The sequence below is a fragment of the Nyctereutes procyonoides genome, unplaced genomic scaffold, assembly GCF_905146905.1.
Source record: "Nyctereutes procyonoides isolate TBG_1078 unplaced genomic scaffold, NYPRO_anot_genome, whole genome shotgun sequence".
In the NCBI taxonomy this organism is placed as follows: domain Eukaryota; kingdom Metazoa; phylum Chordata; class Mammalia; order Carnivora; family Canidae; genus Nyctereutes; species Nyctereutes procyonoides.
In genome coordinates, this window is record NW_026575154.1 from 126232 (window position 1) to 152878 (window position 26647).

At 37.4% G+C, this 26647-nt stretch overlaps 1 protein-coding gene across 4 annotated transcripts in view; it reads left to right on the top strand.

The window, feature by feature from the left end:
• Window positions 1–19034, top strand: part of LOC129501959 (alcohol dehydrogenase E chain) — a 67473-nt gene extending 48439 nt beyond the window's left edge. For 3 of the 4 annotated variants that reach the window (XM_055313281.1, XM_055313280.1, XM_055313283.1), the window contains 9 exons: window positions 2530–2706; window positions 6214–6315; window positions 6812–6950; window positions 7350–7437; window positions 7536–7755; window positions 9923–10183; window positions 12026–12161; window positions 12767–12905; window positions 16311–19034. In XM_055313281.1, coding sequence (XP_055169256.1) covers window positions 2689–2706; window positions 6214–6315; window positions 6812–6950; window positions 7350–7437; window positions 7536–7755; window positions 9923–10183; window positions 12026–12161; window positions 12767–12905; window positions 16311–16335 — 1128 coding nt within the window. In that variant the 5' untranslated portion in view covers window positions 2530–2688 and the 3' untranslated portion in view covers window positions 16336–19034. Of the gene's footprint in view, window positions 1–1943; window positions 1962–2529; window positions 2707–6213; window positions 6316–6811; window positions 6951–7349; window positions 7438–7535; window positions 7756–9922; window positions 10184–12025; window positions 12162–12766; window positions 12906–16310 lie in introns of those variants that run through there. The other variant, XM_055313282.1, reaches the window with a different exon arrangement.
• The last annotated feature ends 7613 nt before the right edge of the window (window positions 19035–26647 follow it).

Genomic DNA, 26647 nt, shown 5'->3' on the forward strand with positions numbered 1-26647 from the left:
AAAATGGATAAAAATACACCCACTCAAAACAGATCAGTGTAAAATTTCAGACCACTGGGGAGACAGGACAGGCTACAAGTTCCCCAAGACAGTGTGGGGGAAGAGGAAGAAAGGAGCAGGAAAGGAAAGCATTGGAGTTTGGGGCCACAAGCCAGGGAATGTGGCAGCCACCAGAAACTGGAAAAAGCAAGGACTGGACTCTTCTCTTAGAACTTCTTCTGATCCTTGACTGCAGCCCAGTGATACTGACTTTGGATTTTTAGCCTCCAGAAATGGGGGAAAATAAACCTCCATAGTTTGAAGCCACCCAGTTTGTGATAATTTGTTACAGCAGCCACAGGAGTCGAATACAGCAGGTTGCCCCAGATACAGAGCACACCTAGGCCATTCTGGAGCAAGCTGAAGACTCCAGGAGAGATTTCTCTACAAGACAAAATTGGTGGGAGACTTAATGCATCTATTTGCCTTAAGCAGAGAATTAGACCACTACTTTGGGCATTGAATTAGTTGTAGGTAGAAAGACAAAACCAAGCTAGTCTTTTTAAAAAAACAATGTTTAATCCTCGGGAAAAACAGAATTATTTAAGTAAAGGGAAAAAAATTGCAAACTACGTGGCTCACCTCTAAGTAGCATTTATATAGTCCTAATAATATAAATTTTTCTGTTACTCTTTTAGGAAGCAGAAGAGAATTTTTGTGGCAATGACTGTCCCAAATTTTCATTGTACAAAATGAGAAATTAATAGAAATGTCTAAAGAAAAACCAAGTTAAGGGGCAGCCCGGGTGGCTCAGCGGTTTAGCACCTGCCTTCAGCCCAGGGCGTGATCCTGGAGTCCTGGGATCGAGTCCCACATTGGGCTCCCTGCATGGAGCCTGCTCCTCCCTCTGCCTGTGTCTCTGTCTCTGTCTCTGTCTCTGTCTCTGTCTCTCTCTCTCTCTCTCTCAAAAATAAATAAAATCTTAAAAAGAAAAACCAAGTTAGGAGTATAGACATACTTAGAAATGTAGAAAGAAAAAAACGAAATAGTAAGTTTCAAAAGTCAAAAGCAGTGGCTTCTAGGGAGGAGTAAATGTAGGAAGATGTAGGAAAGTCAATACTGCTGCTTCTCCTGAGGCTCTGTAGAAAATATTTTATGTATGTATAGACACATATAATTTTGGTAAAAATGAAAATGAAAAATCAAAAACCGGAAAAATGATGAAGACAAAAGAGTTGGTCATATCCTAGGACTCATAGAATGCAAAATAGATGAAAATTCTAAAACAAATTTCATAGCCTCGTGCAAATAGGAATATGTGGCTGAGCATAACATTTTCAGTGACTGTATCATATAGGATTTAAAAGGTACTGAATTTTGAACATCTTCCAAGTGCTCTGGAAAACTACTTGAAGGCACATGGATAGTGCACAAAACATTGCCGATCAGGCCTCCATTCAACTATAATAGAAAAGAGCAACTGGGCCCCATTAGTCATCTATTGACTTCTCTGTTGATGATTCTGGATCTTTTGCTTTCTTCTCAATCCCCTTAAACATAATCGTTCCATTGCTTTCTATGTCAGCAAGTTGTAACCACTAAAAAACCATCAACTCAGGCTGTGTATATATTTTTGTTTACTTGTGAGTATGCTTCCAGGACCACTCTTGGTGCCAGGAATTGTATTGGTGTCTAGTTAGGGAAATATAAAACTGAATTTCAAACAAAGTGGATTTAATTCAGAAAACTGGTTGTACAATTGTCGGAAAGCTGAAAGATCACAAAAGGTATGTTGAGGACACACGGAACATTAAGAACAGTCAACCCTGAGGGTGCTTGGAGAACAAAAAGAAAGTTGTAAGGTTGTCAGCACTGAAACCTTAGCAAGTAGCTAATATTCAAGGAAGGTTGTCTTATTTCAGGTTCCCTGTTAATCCCTGAACAGGATTATCTCAGTTTTCCTCAGACAACTGCTTGCAGAGGTTAGTCATCATCCTCATTTTACAGATAAGAAAACTAAGGCCAAAGACAGTTAAAAACTAAATCCAAGTGCACGCGGGTGGTTAGGATAGGGTCTGCCTGAATCCATGCCATGGCCACCCCACCACGCCCAGCTGAGTGCCTAGGACAGGGAGGTACCAGGTCAATGCTGACTTCTATTATACAGAGCAGAAATGCCAGAGACATAAGCACCTTTGCTGTGACTTCCCTGCTGTGAAAAGAGTGCTAAATCAAACATGTTCTCTGGCTTGAGAACACTCTCTGTCCTACATTATTTGTGCTATTTCCTTGGTTCTCTGTTCTAACTGTAATCTGTGGATTAGAAGTTGGAGATCAGTGCACACAATGGGAAAACAGAGCTCTGAACACCCTGTGTGAGATTGAGAGAGAAGAAATACAGAATCCAGGAAAAAGAGATTAAAATTTGTCTGTAGGGTAATATTTAACCTCACGGAATCACGATATTAATTGAAACTGACATATGCAAACAAAGTCAAGGTTTGAAAGCAGGCTCACTGCCCTTTTCTTTCTGATTTGATTTGGTTTAAGAGTAAGCTGATGGGTGTGGCTTAAGGACCCCAGATGCTGTGAGAGGAACGGGTTGTTGCTCAAGCAAAGTATCTGTGTAAGATATCAGCTTTATGTACTCAAGCAGAAAACAGTCTATAAGAAGTCACCAGTCTCCTGGCCTGAAGAGAAAACAGAACCATGAGTACAGCAGGAAAAGTAAGTAAATTCTTTTTTTTACTTTGGAAATACATTCTTAAATAATACAAAAAGAGGTATAGGATTAATGGATAATTTAAAATTCACATCTAAGTTAGAAACAATATCTACTGAAATACAACACAGATTATGTGCTTCAATATGCAATTATACTAAACTACAATGAAAAAATAGGCTATTCCTTTGTTAAGAATATTTTATAGACTGTGACAGCACTGGGATATATTTCTGATAGATTATTTTGAAGTATAAATTATAATACATTTATAGTTGATGAGTTTCACAATACTTTTTCTTAAAAAATTTAGCTCTTCATCCAGCTGAGTTTCCTATCTAGATTTAACATTAGAGGTTAAGCAATGGCAATTTAATATTTACTATAATATGTGATGTAACTTGTAGAGGTCATGCAAGCAACTAGAAGTGCCTTCATGAAATAATACAAAACACCTGTTTGTGCACTCTCAGTATGTTCATTTAAAAGGAAAAAATAATTTTCAAATTGTCTTGTTAATAATTGGTTTATGCAAAGCTTCATGTAAAAAACAAAGGAGTTTTTTCCTGTTGAATTGGGTGATCTTTAAATTTAATTTCTATTTCTTAAAAAAAAGGCTATTCCTAAATATCTTTATCAAGAATGAATAGCACCTGTATCTAATAGTCTTTACTTCCTATATTAATGTGCAGTAGTTATGATCAATCATGAATAATTTGCAAACATAAAATTCTATGTTTTTAATCAAGAAGTTATCTTTATATTAAGAAATCATAATTTAAATGTGTTATTTTTTTGGAACATACGAAAGTTACATCTGACAAAAGTTCTATAAGAGGAATTTGATTCAGAGGGCTTTATCCTTTGAAGCCTACTATGAAATCTCTTACAAAAGGCATACTGATTTCAAAGCATTAGAATCATCCAAGGTTAAGCAAACCAACATCAACATGCAAATTCTGAATTTAAAGGGTCTTATTGTGGCATAATCCATAGAAATCCTATGGAATAATATCTTTTCCATTTTTTAAAGAAATAATAATAACAGTGATACAGTCAGAATCCCTTATTAGCAATGGAAACATTGATAACTGACTCTAAGTCTTCCATGGATTCATGTTTATTTGTTCAATATGCTCACAGGGGCAAAGAAATGCATGTGGTCCTTCAATATAAGCAATTCATGTTGTTTAACTGCTCAATTACAAAAGCCTGTGCAACTGTTTCTAGTACATGTATTAGTTAGGAGTGGATCACACAATATACTATCTTGCTATAACTTAACGATTCTGAGGTTTCTACACACACTGTGACACAACACTCCCAATCAGCAGGATTGGTTGGAAATTGCACGGGTTGCCAACTACCAGTTTTCTCATTCCAGTTCTCTTTATTTTTCACTCATTACTAGTTAGCCTTTACAATGGCATTATATTTCAAATGAAGAACAGTTAGGAAAAAGGAAAATTAAAAATGCCAAAACTCAGCTTAAAAGAAGAAGGTCTGAAAAAAAAAAAAGAAGAAGGTCTGAAAGTGAAAGTGTAAGCCAAATATATTTAAGAAAACAATCCACCCCCTTCGATGCAACATCAATCACTTTTTGCTTTGTGATAACACCATTTATGTTTGCCCTCCTGCATTATATTCCCTCAGAAGCTAAGTGGCAATAATGATATCTATTTTATAAGGTGGTGGTGAGAATTTAATAAATTAATGCTGTTAAGCACTTAGAATGGTGCCTGGATATATAGAAATAATTCAATAAATCTTAGTCACTGCCATTATTGTTGATGTTATTATTATTTAACCTTTGTTAATCTTTCATTACCATAAGGTAGTAAAAAAATTAAGTTGGACAATTTTTTTCTTAAGTTGGATTGATCTTATTCTCTGGACAGTCAGCTTTGTGACTTTGAGAAAATTACTCAATTACAGTCAATTAAGCCTCAGTCTTCTGTAAAATAAAACCAGTAATTCAATAATACTGACCTGGTAGCATCATTCTGAGGTTTAAAGATCAAGCATGTAACTTGCCGAAGAATAGTACCCTATAATTAGGACCTATCTACCATTAGTGTATTATTTCCAAGAATTTTCACATTTTTGTGGGATTGACCATAGCAAAAACCTTGCAAAGTAGGAGGATTTGACATAAATAATGAAAATAAACTGTCAAAAGGCTAAATCTCTATTGGAAAATTTTTATCATATTTGCAATTATGTTAACTCTTTCTAGGAAAAACCTCCCTTAACTGTACAAGCTTTGCAACAAGGAAGACAAGTTTTATATTGCATTCGTGAGCACTAAAAACGTTTTCAACTTTTATTTTTAAGAACCTCCAGGGGTAAGCTAGCCAGAAATTCAAGCACACCTTTCTTGCATTTTTCAATATATACATGGATCTGTGAGTGTGTGTGAGCAGGTGTATACGGCTGTAACCTCTGCAGTTTGTGTTGCAAATCTAATCTAGAAGGAATTTCTGCACATAAATTAGATGACAAAACAGCACTACCGCAGCTATCAAATGAGTGATGCAAACAAGTAGCACACGTAAGCAGTAGGCAAGACAAAGTCAAAGGAAGAGAACAGGCAACTAGAGAAAGAGAAGGCGCCTAAGCAAATGTGCAAAGGTAATCATAAAGTCAGATAGTTTGGGCTTCAGCAGAGACTTGAGCAAAAGGGCAACAGATCTGGCAAAGAGCACTACATCTGTCGGCAATCAGCGAAATCACATCGATTTCGAACTTCATGCACCAGCCAACAGTTGTGGGTTAACAACCCATTTAAGGACTACATTAAGAAATATGGGGCAGCCTGGGTGGCTCAGCGGTTTAGCGCCACCTTCAGCCCAGGGCGTGATCCTGGAGACCCGAGATCGAGTCCCAGGTCGGGCTCCCTGGATAGCGCCTGCTTCTCCCTCTGACCCCCTCCCCTCTCATGAATAGTAAAATCTTAAAAAAGAAAAAAAGAAGAAAGAAAGAAAGAAAGAAAGAAAGAAAGAAGAAAGAAAGAAAGAAAGAAAGAAAGAAAGAAAGAAAGAAAGAAAGAAAGAAATATCCGGAAGGGTCACGTGGGTTCTCAGTGGTTGAGCATCTACCTTTGGCTCAGGGTATGATCTCAGGGGTCTGGGATTGAGTACCACATTGGGTTCTCCGCGGGGAGCTTCTCCCTCTGCCTATGTCTTTGTGTCTCGCATGAATAAATAAATAAAACCTTTAAAAATATATATCAGGAAGAAACAACGCTTGGAGTAAAAAATCATAAAGGTGGCCTCAAAGAATATATTCCATTTTATCTCAATGTCTCATTATAGTTAATTCTGTTTCTCTTATGTTTTTGCTTTGCCTGTTTTTTTTTTTAAGGTATTTTTATTCTCTTTGTAAATCAGAGGTTCTTCATTTCTATAGAACCCTGTTAGGTTCCAGACATGGGGCTAGATATTGCACATAAAAAAATAAAAGTCACCATCCCTGACTTTAAAACTGGTATCATCTTTCTCTTCAATTTCCAGGTAATCAAATGCAAAGCAGCTGTACTACGGGAGTTAAAGAAACCTTTTTCCATTGAAGAGGTGGAGGTCGCACCCCCTAAGGCACATGAAGTTCGTATTAAGGTGAAACATTTTTCCATTTCTATTTAGTTTTAGGTTTAAAAAATTCAGAAAATAGTAGAAATGAAAATAAGCAAAAATCCATTTAAGAGGAACTTTTTATATGGTGATCCAAATAGTGGGATTATATTCATTGTCAAGGAGAGATATAAATACAAATCATTACGTTTTTAAAAAGGAACCAGAAAAAAAAATAAAAAGGAACCAGAGTATATATGGTATAATCCTAATAAAATAAAAAAGAACTTATGTGTTTGTACAGGGAAAAAATTCAAAGGGATATTCATCAAGATCTGAAAATCAACTAGCATTAGATGATAGAACGTGTGATAATTTTCTTAGTTCTGATCTGAATTTCTACTTCTATAAAAAAAGGACACAATAAGACCTAAGTATTTCAGAAACAGTTATTTCACAGACTATTCCAAATTGTTTGATGAGGAACAGGAAAGGTTCCTAATCTTTTTCTAAATCTAATCATCCTCCCTTTACTGTGTAGATGGTGGCCTCAGGAATCTGTCGCTCTGATGATCACGTGGTTACTGGAGCACTTGCTGTGCCTCTCCCCATAATCTTAGGCCATGAGGCTGCCGGCATTGTGGAAAGCATTGGAGAAGGGGTGACTACAGTAAAACCAGGTACAGAATTGATACTTAGGGAATCTGCCTCAGTTCAGAACCCCAAGATCTTCCAGCCTGGAAAGACCTTGCAGAAGGTCTTCCTCCTTTCTTCCCTCCCTGCTGGACTCAGACATGTATGCATTCATGCAGTCATAAATTCTCTCCTTTAGCAAGTGCCTACTGATTACCTACCAGATGTCAGGCACCAGGTTAGATCCTGGAGACATGTAAGGATTGAGAAATGCAGAGCCTGCCAAAGTTCATAAACAAATAATTTCTATTTCCAATTTCCTGAGTACTATCTTCATCAGGTCCAAAGAGACAAAATAAGAAAAATTAAGTCTATGTCCTGAGCCTCCAAATCGGGGTATGGAAACTGTTCTGTGCTGATTTAAGAATTTGTTTTGTACCCTCCAGGTGACAAAGTCATTCCACTCTTTACTCCCCAGTGTGGAAAATGCAATGTTTGTAAACACCCGCAAGGCAACCTCTGCGTGAAAAACGAGTACGTTTCTGATACTCTCCTCATTCAGTCAATGGTTTTGCACATCATCTATGTTCCTGTCTCACTTCCTGTGTGTCTCTCTGTGTTATACTGGCCAGTCTGAACAAACCTCGGGGGACCTTGCAAGATGGTACTATCAGGTTCACCTGCAGAGGGAAGCCCATCTACCATTTCCTCGGCATCAGCACCTTCTCCCAGTATACGGTGGTGGATGAGTTTTCAGTGGCCAAGATCGATGCAGCCTCACCACTGGAGAAAGTCTGTCTCATTGGCTGTGGATTTTCTACTGGTTATGGGTCTGCAGTCAACATTGCCAAGGTAGAAATGGCGATGAATGACAAAACTGGTTACCTTCGGACTGTCAGGAACTGAAAGGAGAGCAATTTCTCACAATAATCAGAGATCATTCTTCATAGATTTATTGGTAGCTTTCCCCCATTACCACAATAAAACTGAAAAACTCTACAAAATTTAGAGTATCAGTTATGAGTGGAAAATGGCCTCAGAAGGGATTTAAGAGCATATCCTAGAAAATTTATCTGTTTATCACGGATGAAAAAGTGACTAATGCTTAGTTAAGAAAAAGTAAAGATATAATTTTCAACAATTATTTTCTATATTTGTTCTTTATGTGACTACTAAATTTTAGAGCAAGGAGTTCATTTAGTAATTGTACTGTTAGCACCAACATGCATCAGGTATCATAGGTTCAGCTAGCTTTTGAGGCAACAAAAGTAACTGAAATGAAGGGATCACCTCTGAGGAGCACCTAGTCATGGATCCTCTACTCCCAAAACTAGGATCAAAAGTAGATTCAAAGCCTTATCTGATACACCTCCAAACCAAAAGTCACCAACCCACCCACTCTGTGGATCCCATTAAGAGAAGTAATTATGCTTCAGTAATGCATTTTGCATCTATTCCAATCATTAGGGGATTTCACTGATACATCTCATCTCCTGCCATGAACACACACACACACACACACACACATACACACGAGGCAGTAGATTTTTAAAGAGAAGTTCTTTAAAGGCCTCTCTTCCCAAAATACTGGAAATCTAGCAATATCCATTCATTTTATGAAATGGAGGCCGAGAGACAAACCTACTGCCCAAAATCTCACAGCTGGTTCGTATGGGAGCTACAACTAGCCTATTTCTCAAACTCCTGCTGAATCTTAAACCATGATGACACATAATTATCTGCACCTTTAAATCACAATCACAGGTCTCAAATTTTTCTAAGTAAGGTCAAAAGTGTTATTGTATCCCATAGAATGATCACTTGGGACAGGAGAAATATTTTTCCCACACTGACTGCAGACTATAGCAGTCTAGTTTACTAAACCCTCCCTAGCCAGTTTAAGCAATTGAGAGCACATGTTTTCCAAATTTTCTGTGGCTCTAGCACTAAGTTCCTTGTGAAAATACACCATCTGTTTGAGAAGATGGTCTAATTCAGTCTACATAGAGCAGAAGCTGAGGACACTCGTAATAATTAATCTCAACCATTTTTAAATACACAATTTTTCATTGCACTATTGTTTATTAGTATATTCTTAAAAGCAAGGATAACAACACACTAAGATCACAGAGGTCTCAAGCTGTATTATCTTAATTATCTGTTAAATTTCCCCTGTTCTTAGGCTCTCCTCTAAGCTAAGGATAACTTTTCTATTTCACAGCTAATTTCTGGTCTCATGATACCAGTCATGATACTGAAAGTAATGAATGAAAGAGTTAATTGTTGAGGGTTTGACTGGATTATTTTTCAGTATCCCAGAATAATCTTTTCCACTTATTATTTCATTTCCCAAAACTTGCATTTCTGTGTGTGAAATACTAAAACTGACTGTCAATGGATTTGAGCTACTAGATTTTTTTGCAAGATGGTAGTCATTAGGATTTAGAGCTTGGGATCCCTGGGTGGCGCAGCGGTTTGGCGCCTGCCTTTGGCCCAGGGCGCGATCCTGGAGACCCGGGATCGAGTCCCACGTCGGGCTCCCGGTGCATGGAGCCTGCTTCTCCCTCTGCCTGTGTCTCTGCCTCTCTCTCTCTCTCTCTCTCTCTCTCTCTCTCTCTCTGTGACTATCATGAATAAAATAAAAATTTAAAAAAAAAAAAAGAATTTAGAGCTTAAAGATCACCTAATCCACTGGCTTCCAGCCTGGGCTTCCCATTGGAGTCACCTGGGAACTAGATCCCACCTGCAGAGATTCTGATGGAATTGGTTATGAGCTGTGACCTGGGCATTGAGATGTTTTAAAGCTCCCCAGGTTAGTCTAATGTTCAGCAGAGTTTGAGAACCACTCATCTAGTTCATCCCCTTAGTTTAAACAACTAAAGCCAAAAGAGATTTGACAGAAGGTTGGACGTAAGAGTATGAATAGCTCCTCATAATGGACAAGGCATGGCACTTTATGCAACTTAGGCACTTCTAGTAATCATTATTTAACCCATTTTTGCATTTCCTGAAAACACAGGTCACCCAAGGCTCCACCTGTGCCGTGTTTGGCCTTGGAGGAGTCGGCCTGTCTGTTATCATGGGCTGTAAAGCAGCCGGAGCAGCCAGGATTATTGGGGTGGACATCAACAAAGACAAGTTTGCAAAGGCCAAAGAGGTGGGTGCCACTGAGTGCATTAGCCCTCAGGACTACAAGGAACCAATCCAGGAGGTGCTGAAGGAAATAAGTGGTGGCGGTGTGGATTTTTCATTTGAAGTCATTGGGCGGCTTGACACTATGGTATGTAATATGAAATGCCCTGAGATATATGCTTCTACATTCCAGAGTGTACTTTTAGGCAGCAGAATATAAATATTATATATAAATAATATTTTTAAAACTATGAATGGTGATTTTCCATCTCTTGTTGGTTACCTAGGATATTCAGTTTATTACTATAAGAAATCTTTAATTCTACCAGCTAAGCAAATCTGCCTCAAGTAATATTTCCCCTTTAGAGAAGAGGGTCTTTTTTTAATTAAGCCATTATAAATTTACTTTGTTAATTTTTAGTAAGAGAATTCAAGCTCAAATAAATATAGACAATACAAATTTTGTTTTCAAATTGGCAAGTTTGATATTTTCCCCCACTCTTAATAAAGTGGTTTAACAATTTTTTATATTTTAATAAATTTTGGTTTTTTTTTTAACATATCATACTTTGGCCAGAAGGAATAATGGCCAATTTTAGACCAGCATCATTTTATTAACAAAAATATTGCATTTTACCATTTACCACACTGCCTCATTTTGCCACAACATACAGCACAGTGCCTGGCACATAGTAAACACCCAATATCTTTGTGTTGGGCTGAATACTTTAGAAAGTCAACAAACTTTTCCACCAAAAAAAGTTTAAGAGATACATATCTCATAGGACTGTTTATAAATTATGAGCTAATGTATATAAAATACTTAGCACAAAGCCACCTGTCAGATAGTAAACTCAATAAATATTAACTAGAGTTATTGATATGCAGTACTAGTTCTGATATCTTTCAGTATTTACATCATCTTTGGAACATATATAACATTACTTTCAAATAATTATTAGTATCATCAACTGCATGAGGAACACATCTCCAGCTATATTCCACCTAATCAGAATTTTCTAGAATCCTACTGAAAAAGTCCCCAGAAACCAACAAATCCCCCTTTTGAGGTTCTCCAGTAACTCTCAGCAGTATTGGTAATAGGGAGCACCACCCTACAAGTAAAGCTCTTTGTGGCCTTGACTTGGGACAATATGCCAACTTCAGATGGTTCCAAGAGAATTCAACTTTATCCAAGTGGTAGCATTTCTGCTTATGCCCTTTTTCTCCTGTTTTCCCTTGATTTTCTTCTGTGAAATTGGATTGTTACTTCACCTGAAGATACCAAATATCCAACAGCCACATGTTCTAAGGTTACCTGGTCTTCTATACATCATACTCCAAAATCAAAGGATTAATCATTATATATTGTGGGGGTGGGGGGCAGGTCCTCAATAATTCTCTTACTATGGAACATGTTTAAAAACTTGACTGGAAGGGGAAGCCTTTCTTTTGAAGTTCCTGGAGAACATCAAGTGGACAAGAGACCAATTTTGATGATATAAATGACCTTATTATCTTGTCTGCCAACAAAACACATGGCTCAAAGTACTGGGTTCAAAATAGGTACTAGAAAAAAAAATAAATAAAAAATAAATAAAAAAAAAACAAAATAGGTACTAGATAAATAAAGGAAAAATGACTTAATCAAACTCATTGACTGCCTAAGAGCCATGTGATGACAAAACACTACTTTTATTTGAGGAATCAGACTTTATATAGCTATGTTTGTAATGATGTTCACCTCTATTATTTTATAAGGAAAAATTAAACACATACAAATTTATCCATCTGCTGTTTTTACTGAAAAAAGTATTTTCTAGGCATTTCCTAAAATCACCTACACACAATGGGGAATGAAGAAGCAAAAAACGTAATCTCTTCCCTGCACACATTCATGATCTAGCTAGATCAGTATTACATGATACTGTGCATCTTTGGCGAGACTATCAGAAAATTCACTTTAATGATGCTATTAATCTTATTCTAGGTGGCTGCCTTGTCCTGCTGTCAAGAGTCATATGGTGTAAGCGTCATTGTAGGAGTACCTCCTAATTCACAAAGTCTCTCTATGAACCCCATGTTGCTATTGACTGGACGTAGCTGGAAAGGAGCAATTTTTGGTGGTAGGTAGTTAGGCTTGATGGCTGAATTCTTATTATTAACCTCAGGAGTTCTCTCCTTTTATAAGTGACAAAGTCAGGTTTTAAAAAGCAGCCAAGTTAAAAGGAAATTAAAAAATCCCTTTATAGTTATAGGCTCCAAATCAACTAAATATGGATCTGGCACACAGAAGCTCCCAAAACACTTTTTGATTTTCCCAAAAACTAACTAGAATATTTCAGTACCCTTCTTTTATATCCATGACTGCACAAGGCACTAAAATACCTCACAGGACCCAGGAAATCTATAGCAGTAATTTATGTGTGCTTTCATCACCTAAATTTAGGCAATTGCTAAGTTTTCTCCTTGGCTTTGGGAATAACCACCCATAGTATAACTTCTCTAAGAGAGAGCTAACAATTTAGGACCCTGGTTTATCTGGGTGAATTTTTAAAAAGTCTAACCAAAGGCAAAAGGATATTGCAACACTATCTCTTATTAACCTCAGTAGTATTAGTCTGTGGGATGTAGTACTTTCTATAAACTCATTTTAATTCTGCTTGGAAAGTCTCTCCAATTCCCCCCTTACCCATGGCTGAATCTTACAATGATGTCACTTTCTTTTCAGGCTTTAAGAGTAAAGATTCTGTCCCCAAACTTGTGGCTGATTTTATGGCTAAGAAGTTTCCACTGGAGTCATTAATAACCCACGTTTTACCTTTTGAAAAAATAAATGAAGGATTTGACCTGCTTCGCTCTGGAAAGAGGTAGTTATTAATTTTTTATGGTAAGGATTGGCCAATAGAGAAAAATGGTGGAAGAATGAAAACAAAATAAAAACATAAGAGTGCCTTCGTTCTCCATTATTAGTTCAGTCTTTGGATGTAGAACATTGAGATCATGTTGTGACAAACTAAAACAGTAGTTTTGCTTTGCATTTCCTGTTCTACTGAAGCCAAATTATCTTGGTTGCAATGAATCTGCAATGAATCAGAGCACTTAGCTTTATTTACAAGAGAACAGTCACCATTGCAAGGAAAAAGAATCAGAGCCACACAGTCTTAATTAGAACCTGGAGTCACTGCAGCCCTGCCTGGCCACCTAAAAAGGTTGACTATTAATGGCTGTGAATTTAAATTATATAAGAACTTACTCATTATGGAAGAAGGTGGAGCTACCTTGAGATTTTTTTTTTCTATACAGATAACATTAATTTTTTAAAAAGATTTATTTATTTGTGAAAGAGAGAGTGCAAGCACATGAATGAGGGGAGGGGCAGAGAGACTCTTCAAGCAGAATCCCACTGAGCGCAGAGCCCCACTTGGGGCTCCATCTTACCACCCATGAGATAATGACCTAAGTCCAAACCAACAGTCGGACACTTAAACCTGAGCCACCCAGGCACCCCCAAATATCACTAATTTTCTAATTAAAAATGCTATTGTTATTTATTTTTCCAGTTTACAAAGACTTTTCACAAATAAAAATTATAGGCGTACCTTAGAGATATTGTGGGTTCAGTTCCAGACTGAATAAATGAAAATAAATAAAGCAAATATTTCAGTAAAGGGAGTCAAAGGAAGTTTTGCTTTCCTAGTGGATATGAGAGTTATTTTTATACTATATTGCAATCTAGTATGTGTACAATTGTGTTATATCTAAAAACATATACATACCTTAATGAAAAAATATTGTGTTGCTAAAAAATGCTAACCCATCATCTGCATTTTCATTCGTCAGAAATCTTTTTGCTGGTGGAGGGTCTTGCCTCAGTGTTGCTGGCTGATGACTGATCATGGTGGAGGTTGCTGAAGTTTGGGGTGACTGGGGCAGTTTCTTAAAATAAGGCAGTAATGAAGTTTGTAACATCAATTGATTCTTCCTTTCACTAGAACACTTTAGAGACCACTGTAGTGTTATTAATTGACCTGATTTCAATATTGGTGTGTCTCAAGCAACAGAGAGGCCCAGGAAAGACAGAGAGAGAGAGGGGAATGGCCGGTGGCAATCAGAATACATGGATTATTTATGGATTAAGTTCATTGTCTTGTATGAGTGCATTCGTGGGAGCCCCAAAACAATTATATAATAACATCAAAGATCACTAATCACAGACCACCATAACAAATATAACAACAATGAAAAGGTTTGAAATGTAAGAATTACCAAAATGTGACACAGAGACAGGAAATGAGCAGAAGCTGTTGGAAAAATAGTACCCGCAGACTTGCTCAACACAGGGTTGCCACAGGCTTTCAATCTGTAAAAAACTCAGTGTCTGCAAGGAGCAACAGAATGAGGTATGCCTGTATGGTAAAGGGGAATGCTCTTTTAAACACTGAAGTCTTACATTTTCTTCGAAGATTAGGAAAATAAGCCAATTCCATTTCCTACCTGTAACATTTAAGTATAATCACCACCTAAAAAAGGAAGAATTTTGTCATCCACATTTACAGATGAGGCACAAGTTGTAATAGGCAGTTTGAGCTAACTCCCACCTTCTAGCTGCATCGCCCATGCTTTTTCTACTATCTCACAACTCTCATGAGACTTTCAACTGTAAACAGAATTTCTTAACCACTCTCACACATTACATAATTTACTGGGCAGCCTGACAAATCTTATTGAGAAAGGAGAGCACCAGATTACACCCTTTCTGGAAAGCAATTTGAGTCAGAAACCTTTAAAAGGGGTGCCTGGGTGGCTCAGTGGTTTAGCGCCTGCCTTTGGCCTGGGGCGTGATCCTGGAGTCCCGGGATCGAGTCCCACGTCGGGCTCCTTGAGGTGAGTCGGCTTCTCCCTCTGCCTGTGTCTCTGCCTCTCTCTCTCTCTATGTCTCTCATGAATAAGTAAATAAAATCTTAAAAAAAAAAAAAAAAAAAAAAAAAAAACTTTAAAAAAGCTTAGCTCCTTTGTCCCAGCAATTCCATTTCTAGGAAGCTATTCTACAGAAATAATCAGAGATGCAAATACACATTTATTTAAGCACCTCATCTGTTGTTTATGATATCAAAACTTGGAAACACACTAAAAGTCCAACATTAAAGGGGTGGTTAAATAAATTCCAACCATGTACTAGAAAGTAATAAAGCCATTAAAAAGAAGTTACTTCATTATATTAAGAAATTCTCAAATTATAATTTGAGGCCACAGGATTAGGAATACAAATTTATAAATATAATATGACCCCAAGTTTTCAATATGAGCAGTAAAAAACTGACATATGTCTAGAAAAAAAATGATCAAAATTCAAGAAAATATTAACACTGACTATTTCTAGGCATGATATTACAAGTGATTTTTACTTTCTTCTTCACTACTATCTTTCAGTTTCCAAAATTACATATATTTCCCCTATTAACTATAAGTATATATATATATAATTTTTTAAGGCACAAAGACCATCTTTTTCTAAAAGTATATATCCATCAGAAGATAGTTTTTAGGAAGGACAGTACTTCCAGTGTAAATGTTATACTTCTGATCTCCACAAGAATGAAATATCTGAATACAAATCAGTTTTATTATCTATTTCGAAGAATCCTTCAACATTTCTTTATCAAAGCTCTAGTAAACCTTCAAGATGGTCTTTATTACATTTATGGTGCCTTCAGGCAAGTTTCTATCATTTTGTCATTTGTGCAACTTTAGGTTTATATTGCAACACCCCACACAAGATATGTGACTTAGAAAAGTTATAAATCTCTCTCTCAGTATTTTTAATCTCTAAAATGGAAATATTAGGACCTGCTTCATAGCATGGTTGTTTTAGGTGAGGTTTAAATGATAAAATGTACAAAAAGCATCTACAAAGTATGTGACAGATAGCAAGAATTTATTACATGTCATTACCCTCTGTTTTGTATTATTATGCCAGATGTACATGCTCTCAAAAGTGATTTTTTTTAGGATGTTAATATACAATGAAGCCTAAATGACAGTCATATTCAGGATGTTATTGAGCTTAACACTGAAGAAAACCCAAGAAAGAACCAGCAATAAAGGACCCACCCTACTACCTTACTTGTATGTATAGGGATCGGAATGAAGTATTAGGAACCACAGACAGCTTTTCACTGAGACACATCGAATGCTCCTTGGACTCTCAACATGGAAGACTGTGGGTTATCTGAACATTAAAACAATTAATAATCTTTTATTTCCTTTTACAGCATTCGTACCGTCCTAACCTTCTGAGACCTTACAAATGCCTTCACTAGCAGTAGTCTTTTGGCTCCAGCACCTCCTGGAAAAGTGAACCAAACATCATTAATTCTGTTCTTCAGAAATGCAATCAATTAATCATACATGGGAGCTTTCCAAAAGAAACAAAAACTGATGTGAAATCCTTTTTTTAAGCCAATGTTGAAAACTCAAGTGAGAGCTAAATGCACCATCTGCAGAGTTGAGTCCAGAAAACTTTCTTAATCATTCTGCTCATGTTGATTTATGGCATCTTTCTCATTGAGGGAAAAGTCTGTATTTCCTTGACTTCTTGCACTTTTTGTACCCTTGCCACCCTTAGGCACTGAAACCCAGAGGAGGAGGTCCCCATTATACTTGCCCAGCAACATACACATGATGAGCTACTGCACTTGAACTCTACTATGTCTATTTCCACTGTCTGTATTTTTCTTTATATGAAATGTACCAAAGCCCAAGGGGAAACTATTGTCTGAGAAAGGATACACTTAGATTTACAAGTAGAGAAGGTCTAGAACTTCTATATACAGGGAATTTCATTTTTTTAAAAAAATTGAAGTGTAGCTGACATACAATCTTATATTAGTTTCAGATGTACGACATAGTGATTCAACATTTATGGAATTATGAAGTGATAATCACGATAAACCTACTACCATCTGCTACCATTCACAGTTATTACCATATTATTAACTATATTTTTAAGTGCAAGAAATTTTTTAGGGAAATGTCACATCTTTATATGACAGAGGGAAGTACACTTATTGCTTTTTGTCATACTGTTTGCAGTGAATATATTCTTTTAAACAGAAGTAGTTTCATGCTACATGTGATAAATATGAGATTCAGATATTAAGTGTGAAAACTGAACTATTCCTGGAACCATATTCAAAAATCTGTAATTTTTTGTGCTTTATTGGCTAGTTAGTTAATTATTGTAATTAATTGAAAATTAGTCATAAAGTAATTAAAAAATAATATGGTGACTTGAAGTGTAGGGATTGTACTAAAGTAACTGTGCACACAATATGTAAATGGGTAACTAAGAAATGGACAAACATCCAAAACAATATATTTTCTGAGGAAACATATATGCATATACAGATGTGCATTTTTAATCTAGAACTTCTCTATTAACTACCATGTCTTAAATCTATAATCCTGAAATCAATTTAATTTTTTGAATAAATAAGAGCCTATGGTACTCATTTGCTCATGCTTTCCCACTCTCGAGAGAAGATTTGCATTTTAAGCTTCATCTCTAAATGTACATAAAAGGCTTATTTCTTTAAGGGATTTTGTCTCCAAAAGTGTTATTTGTTTCCGTGTCTACAATTTGTTGATATTGTGGAAAGGACTTTGGACTTAGAGCAAATGGCTAATGATCTATCACTTAATGGTGACCTTCAGGAAGAGTTACTCAACTTCTCAGAGCCCATTTCATCCTTTGTTTTAAAGAATTACTCTAAACAAGGACCACAAAAACTTTTTGTTGTTGTTTTAAAATGTAAAAGATACATTTAGTGCCTTGGGCACACTTTTGATTGTAGAGGATGTATGGTATCAGCACTGACAGATCATACAGATACAAAGAATTCTAGCTATGACCTATTAAAGGTTCATGCCAGTTCTTCAGAACAGCCTTTTAAAAGATACTGCAGGGGCCTCAGAGCAGCATGCTTCAGATGGAGGTTCTCCATAGGTTGAAATGCCAAAAACCTAAAACCTATATGTTGACTCACATAATTTGGTCCATCATAACTGAGCCTTTAATATTAAAACCAATGATTCAGTATTACACATGTACCTTGCCCAGCAGTGCCACACTCTCACCAGGTGATTCTGGGTTACCTGCAGACCAAGGCAGAGAAGACAATACCTGTCAACACCCCTATCTGACAGATGGTTCACAGTCTCAGACTAACCCTACAGTCACAATGATAGTGAAAGTAGAAAAGGAAGATTGCCTTTTCACCAATGTAGAAATGGGGAGGGGAAAGTAGATGGCAACCAAAATGTGAATCAGTGTGATGCAATGATGTCTGTGTCAGCTGGGCTTTTGCTGAACAAACCAGCAACTCTTAACAATCAGCACCAGTCGCCTGGACACCCCTGAGGTCTTAGTCCTGTCCAGTAGTCAGCCTGTCCATTGTACTTCTGTGTGCCTGCCCCCTACTGTCTGTGCGTTGGGAATGCATCGGGAGATGATGTACATCTGATATATTCATTCCCATGAAATAAATTGCTAGCAAACTAACTTTTTAACTACTGAAAAAGAGATTAAAAACTTTTACTTAAGTCATGCTCAAATTATGGACTTTATTTCTTACTTTTAGAAATCAATCTTTACCTTTAAAATTTTAAAAGAAAAAAACAGATACTGATAAAGTTTCCATGTACATGTGTTCTCTTCTCTCCATGCTGCCAGCAAGCCACATCAAAAGCCATAAAAAAAGTGCTCAAGTATGTGTGTAAATGAGAAAGTGATTTATTTACAGATCAAAGTCTTTGTTTCATAAAGCTACCAAACTTTTTTCATTCTACACCTGAAACTAATATTACACTGTATAATAACTAACTGAAATTTAAATAAAAACTTGGGGGAAAAATTCAGCCTTTTTTTCTTTGTTATGGAGTTCAGAAATTGTAAAAAGAAAAAAATAAAGGTTTTGTTGCATTTGTTGATGCTGGCATGAGGTCTTTTTGTCCACTTTTTTCCATATATCTGTGTACAAAAAAATTCTGTCCATTGTTTACAATGAGATGAGTATTACATTTTGAAGTAAACAAAAGAATTTATATTACTTGACAAACTATCGTAAATTTTAAAAGGTTTCTTTACCTCAGTTAAAGTAATGGACCAATAAATCTTTAAAAAAAATTACTAGGCATATACAGCTTCAAAAAGATTAGACAATATGATGTTAGTGATAGGGCTCTATCAACTGTGGAGTGACATGGGCAAATAGGACATAGTTTAATTGTTTTGTCAAAGAGGCGGAAGAAGACATTTAGGGTCAAGGCAATGTTCAGAATGGCCCTAAGAAAACACCCTGAAATGCTATGGGGCCCATGTTACTCAGTGCACAAATGTTTTATGCCTGTGCTGCTAATGAAAGATCCAGAGAAAGAAGGTATGATTCTAAATGCACACATCACAAAAGTAAGCATAAAATCCTACTGGTTGCCCAGAGGCCTGTATTCACCTCCAATCTCTCCTTCCTCTCAGGTTACAGATAGCAAGGGAGGAGTGGGAGAGAAATGGGCATGTCAGTATACTTCGAATGACACAGTCCTCCATGGGGTGTCTGTGGGGAAGCTGAGGGTAGGTATATTCTGTAGCCAGCACCGGGCTGACACTGGTGGGAAAGGAGGCAGGTTGAAATCAAAGTGTAAAAATGGAGTGGCTGGTATCCTGATAAGCCTATAATGGTGTACCCTAGTCATGGTATCCTGCTGGTCTCCAGCAATGAAAATTTTGACTCTAAAACCAAAAATGTCCATATTTACTGGTCTACTTTAAAATATATATATAACTGTGAATGTATGTTCCTTGCATTCACTTTTAGCCAGCCGCAAAAACCTTAGTCAAGATGAAGGAAATTTTCAATGTTTGCAGAGCAATAATGTCATGTTGATGGTTTAACTAACAGCTCTGATACAGTGACACAGCTCCTCCCAAAAGAGTAAATAAAAAGGAGCAATGTGATTGATCTCTTAATTAACCCTTGCCATTTTACAAATCATATAAGCTGGTTTAGGATCGGAAAGAAAGTCATTTTGACAGAACCATTAGAAAAATCACACAGGGGACGCCTGGGTGGCTCAGCAGTTGAGCATCTGCCTTAGTTAGGCTTAGGTTGTGATACTAAGGTCTAGGGATGGAATCCCACATCAGGCTCCCTGCGGGGAACCTGCTTCTCCCTCTGCCTATGTCTCTGTCTCTCTCTGTGTGTCTCTCATGAATAAATAAATAAAATCTTTTTTAAAAAAATCACACAGAAGTTGAAGCAGAGTAAGAACAAATTTGTATTTGAAAATTATATTTATTAGACATTTGACTACTTAATTCTGTTAGTATATGATTATTGCACAAATAACCTCTACTAAGTAGTCCCTGAAAATGTTAGAGTAACAATTTTATTGAAGTACATTAAGTTCTATTTGTCAAATACCTAGTAATACTCAGGAAATGGGTCCCTGAATAAAAAGAGAAACCAAAACTAGTGAGGCAAGAATAAAAACAGAAGACTTGGGGCAGCCCGAGTGGCTCAGCGGTTTAGCACCACCTTCAGCCCAGGGCCTCCCGGGGTCCTGGGATCAAGTCCCACATCAGGCTCTCCTCAGGGAATCTGACTCTGTGCCTGTGTCTCTCATGAATAAATAAAATCTTTAAAAAGAAAAATAAGATGAATTTTTTAAAAAGAAAATTTGCAGATTCAACGGACCATCACTTTCATTTTGTTATCTTTAGAAAGTGATATGTTTATTCCAGTCATGTTACCATTGTTCAAAATACGTTTTTAAGTCTTGACATAAAAGTCTACAAGACTTGATTTTTAAGTCAGCGGTAATAGCACAATAAGAGCATAAATGCTGCATTTTTTTTAAAGAAAGAGTTTGAATTTCAACAAGTAGTGTGGAACCCTGCAACTATCTAGTTTGAATCCTAGTAACTGACTAGTTAGTACAAATTAGCTAATCTCAGTTTCCTCATCTTTGTAAAACGGGGATAATAAAAACACCCATCTACAGCATCATTGTGATAACTTAATGGGACCATTAATGTAAAACATATTCCCACCTCTAGTAGTCTTTTGTTCCATGACAAATAACACCCACTGCTTAAAACCAGTACACCTCAAACCACTCCTACCTTGCTACCTCTACCACAGGGATTAGGAAAGCTATATACTTGCTTTCCCAGCCTTTCTTGCATCTAGGAGTGGTCATATGACATTCTTTTACCAACAGAGATATAACAAAATTGTGATGAAGCCTTCTAGAATGAAGTTGCCCATTTTTTGATGAAGGAAGCAAGTGTGATTAGTACTATTCTTTTTTTCCTCCTTCCCCCCATTGCTTATTTAAAGATAGTTGTGAAATCTGGAACTGGGACATCCATCTTGGACCCAATGATAGCAATCATGGGAAAGGGTGGGGCAATGAGTGACTCAGATAGTTAAGCATCTGCTTTGGGCTCAGGTCATGATCTCCAGGTCCTGGGATCCATCCCCACATTGGACTCCTAGCTCAGCAGGGAGTCTGCTTCTTCCTCTCCCCCTCCTCCCCCACCGCTTGTGCTCCTTCTGTCTCTCTCTTTCAAATGAATAAATATTTTTAAAAATCTAAAATAAAAAAAAAATCATGGGAAAAGGTAAGGTACTTTCAGATACACTGGCCTTGATGTCATCATGCTGCTGAACACAGGCAGGAAAATGTCTACCTCCGAATTCCGATTATCTGGGAAGAAAATAACCCGTAGGTGTCTAGTTCACTCTGAGGCAGGTTTTCAATTACTTGCCCTTGAATCCATTTCAAACTAATATACTTCTTAGAGCTGCTTTAGACTTCTTAATCCCCAAACTGAAAGTTGAACTTAAGGCCCCCAACCTAGTGTACACCTCCTCCCTCAAATAAGCCAGCCAAACATCAAAGGCCATCATGTCAATGAGAGAAATAAGAAAGTGAAAAAACAAAATGAGCTACTAAAATATTTCTCTTTTTTTATAAATTTATTTTTTATTGGTGTTCAATTTACCAACATACAGAATAACACCCAGTGCTCATCCCATCAAGTGCCCCCCTCAGTGCCCGTCACCCATTCACCCCCACCCCTTGCCCTCCTCCCCTTCCACCACCCCTAGTTTGTTTCCCAGAGTTAGGAGTCTTTATGTTCTGTCTCCCTTTCTGATATTTCCCACACATTTCTTCTCCCTTCCCTTATATTCCTTTACACTATTATTTATATTCCCCAAATGAATGAGAACATATAATGTTTGTCCTCCAATTGACTTATTTCACTCAGCATAATACCCTCCAGTTCCATCCACGCTGAAGCAAATGGTGGGTATTTGTCGTTTCTAATGGCTGAATAATATTCCATTGTATACATAAGCCACATCTTCTTTATCCATTCATCTTTCGATGGACACTGAGGCTCCTTCCACAGTTTGGCTATTGTGGACATGGCTGCTAGAAACATCGGGGTGCAGGTGTCCCGGCGTTTCATTGCATCTGTATCTTTGGGGTAAATCCCCAGCAGTGCAATTGCTGGGTCGTAGGGCAGGTCTATTTTGAACTCTTTGAGGAACCTCCACACAGTTTTCCAGAGTGGCTGCACCAGTTCACATTCCCACCAACAGTGCAAGAGGGTTCGCCTTTCTCCACATCCTCTCCAACATTTGTTGTTTCCTGTCTTGTTAATTTTCCCCATTCTCACTGGTGTGATGTGGTATCTCATTGTGGTTTTGATTTGTATTTCCCTGATGGCAAGTGATGCAGAGCATTTTCTCATGTGCATGTTGGCCATGTCTATGTCTTCCTCTGTGAGATTTCTGTTCATGTCTTTTGCCCATTTCATGATTGGATAGTTTTGTTTCTTTGCTGTTGAGTTTAATAAGTTCTTTATAGATCTTGGAAACTAGCCCTTTAGCTGATGCGTCATTTGCAAATATCTTCTCCCATTCTGTAGGTTGTCTTTTAGTTTTGTTGACTGTATCCTTTGCTGTGCAGAAGCTTCTTATCTTGATGAAGTCCCAATAGTTCATTTTTGCTTTTGTTCTTTTGCCTTCATGGATGTATCTTGCAAGAAGTTACTGTGGCCAAGTTCAAAAAGGGTGTTGCCTGTGTTCTCCTCTAGGATTTTGATGGAATCTTGTCTCACATTTGCTACTAAAATATTTCTGTGAAAGACACCAACGTTCCTTTATTTTGACAAGGCATACCCAACAATGAAACATGGACATCTCAAGACATGGCAGCAAGAGAATTTTTTCTCCCCTGACTCCTGAGCAAATAGTTCTATAGCTCAGGAGTTGTGTTACACGTGTTACACTAATACACCCTTTAGTATTCTGTTTAACTTAATAGTTTTGTTGACCTTTAGTATGCTTATTATGCTTAACATTATATAGAATCATGTTGAACTTTCACTTAAATCTTTCATTACAAGGGCTGTGTCTTATGGTGCCAAGACCTCATTTTATTTATATCTAATCTCCCCGGTACCTAAAATACTGCAATATACATGGCAGGGGAGCCATAAATGTTGTTTTGCAACTTAATCTTTTGTAATTTAGACATTTGCAATCAACAGTAAAGCACATCTGTGTGAAGTAATCAAATTTCATGATGTCTATTACACTGAGGGTAAAGTTTATGTTCACAAAGTTATGCTCACCTCTATTACACTGAGGTCTTGTTGCCTCTCTGGGTCTACATGCCCATTCAATTCTGTGGTTCTCCATAGCTCATTAAAGATAGAATAATTCTTGTGAAATAACCAAAAAATTGTTGTTTCCTCTGAAACAGTTCCTAAAATGAATTAATTACATTTATTTCTAGTTTGTTAAGTGAAGAAAAAGTGAGGAATTCTAATTGAATTATAGATAGTTCATATATGAAAAATTAGTATTGCATAAAGAAGAAATTAGAACTTTGAAAGTGATTTCCTTCTGTTTTCTTTTTTTTAATAATAAATTTATTTTTTATTGGTGTTCAATTTGCCAACATACAGAATAACACCCAGTGCTCATCCTGTCAAGTGCCCCCCTCAGTGCCCGCCACCCAGTCACTCCCACCCCCCACCCTCCTCCCCTTCCACCACCCCTAGTTCATTTCCCAGAGTTAGGAGTCTTCCGTGTTCCATCTCCCTTTATGATTCTTTTTTTTTTTTTTTAAGATTTTACTTATTTATTCATGAGATACACAGAGAGAGAGGCAGAGACACAGGCAAGGGGAGAAGCAGGCTCCATGCAAGGAGCCTGACATGGGACTCCATCCTAGGTCTCCAGAATCAGCCCCTGGGCTGAAGGCAGCACTAAACCACTGAGCCACCGGGGCTGCCCCTCTTTTCTTCTTGTTATAAACTAGTTCACCGTCTGGGCAATGGCAAAACTGGAAAACTAGAAAAAAAACAACTGATGAAACAGAGTGGCCTAGCCAGTGCCAAAATGAAACATTAAATGAGAGAAGTAAATCATTAAGAGTTTGAAAGAAGCCCCAGTATATTCAATTTTCTCCCTTCATTTGGGGAAGGGGAGATTTATATAATACACTTTCAAAATTTGAAAAAAAAATTAAGATTCTATTTATTCATGAGAGCCTGAGACATAGGCAGAAGGAGAAGCAGGCCTCCTGTGGGGAGCCTGATGTGGGACTCAATCCCGGGGGTCCTGGATCACGACCTGAGCCAAAGGCAGATGCTAACCATTGTGCCACCCAGATCCCCACCCCACCCCCAAATTTGAAGATTGGGACCTAGCTGTTATGATTACATAAAAAGTGCATTGCTTCAGAAGTAAAAATCTCTGCAACTGTCTGGGAGAGCAAATGTCTTACACTTCTTCCCACAAGCTGAGAAAGAAACAGGAAGCAAGGGAAGAGCTACCGTGTTTCCCACTGGGAGAAAAATCTCATGACTAACAATTCCCTCTTCGCTTGCCCAATCTCCTAGATCTACTGGGGGAATTGGGAGGGACGGTATTGTAGAGCCAATCGTTAATAATCTATGGGAAGCAGAACCACCAACCCAAATTGCTAATGGAGTACTTGGAGTCTCTTTGTTATACTTTCAGAACTATAAAAACTGTTGATTAAATACTTCACTTAAAACTCCTTTATACAGGGATGCCTGGCTGGTTCAGTCAGAAGAGCATGTGACTCTTGATCTCAGGATCATGAGTTTGAGAGCCCCATGTTGGGTGTAGAGATTACATAAATAAATAAAACTTTAAAAAAAACACTTCCTTTATATAAATATCAAAAGTAGAAATTAATAATGTTAACATTTAGCCAGTACATGGGACTTTTTAAATTATGTTAGACCTTACTTCTATTCTTGTATCATACTCTTTTTTACATTTACTCTTTTAACTTTTCCATTTTCAAAAATTTCTTAGCAAGTAGTATTCTATTGTCAGTTTCCTCTATGAGTCCCCTCTTCACAAGTCAAAATCTTACCCCAAGTGACTTACCCATCTCTGCCCACCTGCCTCCTTTACCTTTCACATCACTTAAAAAGTTCCAAAATTTCCTCTCCTCCTTAAAGTCTGTCTTTATCACCTGAAAGTGATCTCTTTCTAAACATTTCTGTGAATTACATATAAAGGTTTACTCTAAATCTGAGAAAATGTATTTGACGAATAGACACAATTGTGGATGATTCATAATTACATGTTTCTCCATATATGCATCAGTTTTCTACTACTATGTAACAAATTACACAAAATTAGAGGCTTGAAAAAACATCCATTTGCTATCTCATGGTTTCTTTAGAGTAGAAGCCCAAGCACAGCTAAAGTAGTCTCTCTGCTCAGGGCCTCTCAAGTTGAGATCAAAGTGTCAGCCAGGCTGAATTCCTTTTTGGAGCTTGGGGTCCAGTTGTTGGCCAAAATCAGTTCCCTGTGGTCAGAGGACTAAGGCTTCTATGCTTTTGCTGGTGGTAGGCCAGGAACAATCTTAGCCTGGCCCCTTCCATGTGTTCTTTCATGCTTAACAATCTCCTGGTTTCCAATCCTCCTCCCATTGTATTTAATGTAACATGATCATTGCAGGAATGATACCATCACCATTTGCCAGATAAAATAACCTAATCGAGTAAATAACTGGCCTATCATATTCAAAGATGCCATCTACACTTATGTGTAGGGGATTATACAAAGGGTGTACACCAGGGTAAGGAATTCTTGGAAATCATCTTAGAATTCTTTCTACTACAATATGACTAAAAACCTCAATATCAAGTTCTTATAAATTATTAAATAATGTGCTTAATAAAAATTGACTACCACTCTTCTCTTTAAGACTTAAGAATATTAGATGAGGGTGTCTGGGTGGCTCAGTCTATTAAGTATCTAACTCTTGGTTTCAGCTCAAGTCATGATCTCAGGGTTGTGAGATTGAGCCCTCCATCAGCCATTAGGCTCCATGCCTAGTGTGGAGCCTGCTTGGGAATTCTCTCTCTCTCTCTCTCTCTCTCTCTCTCTGCCCCCCCTCCTTCTCTCTCTCTCTCTCCCTGTGTCCTTACCCCCCTCTTAAAAAAAAGAATATTGTATAAATCAACTTTTACTATGGAGCAAATTGA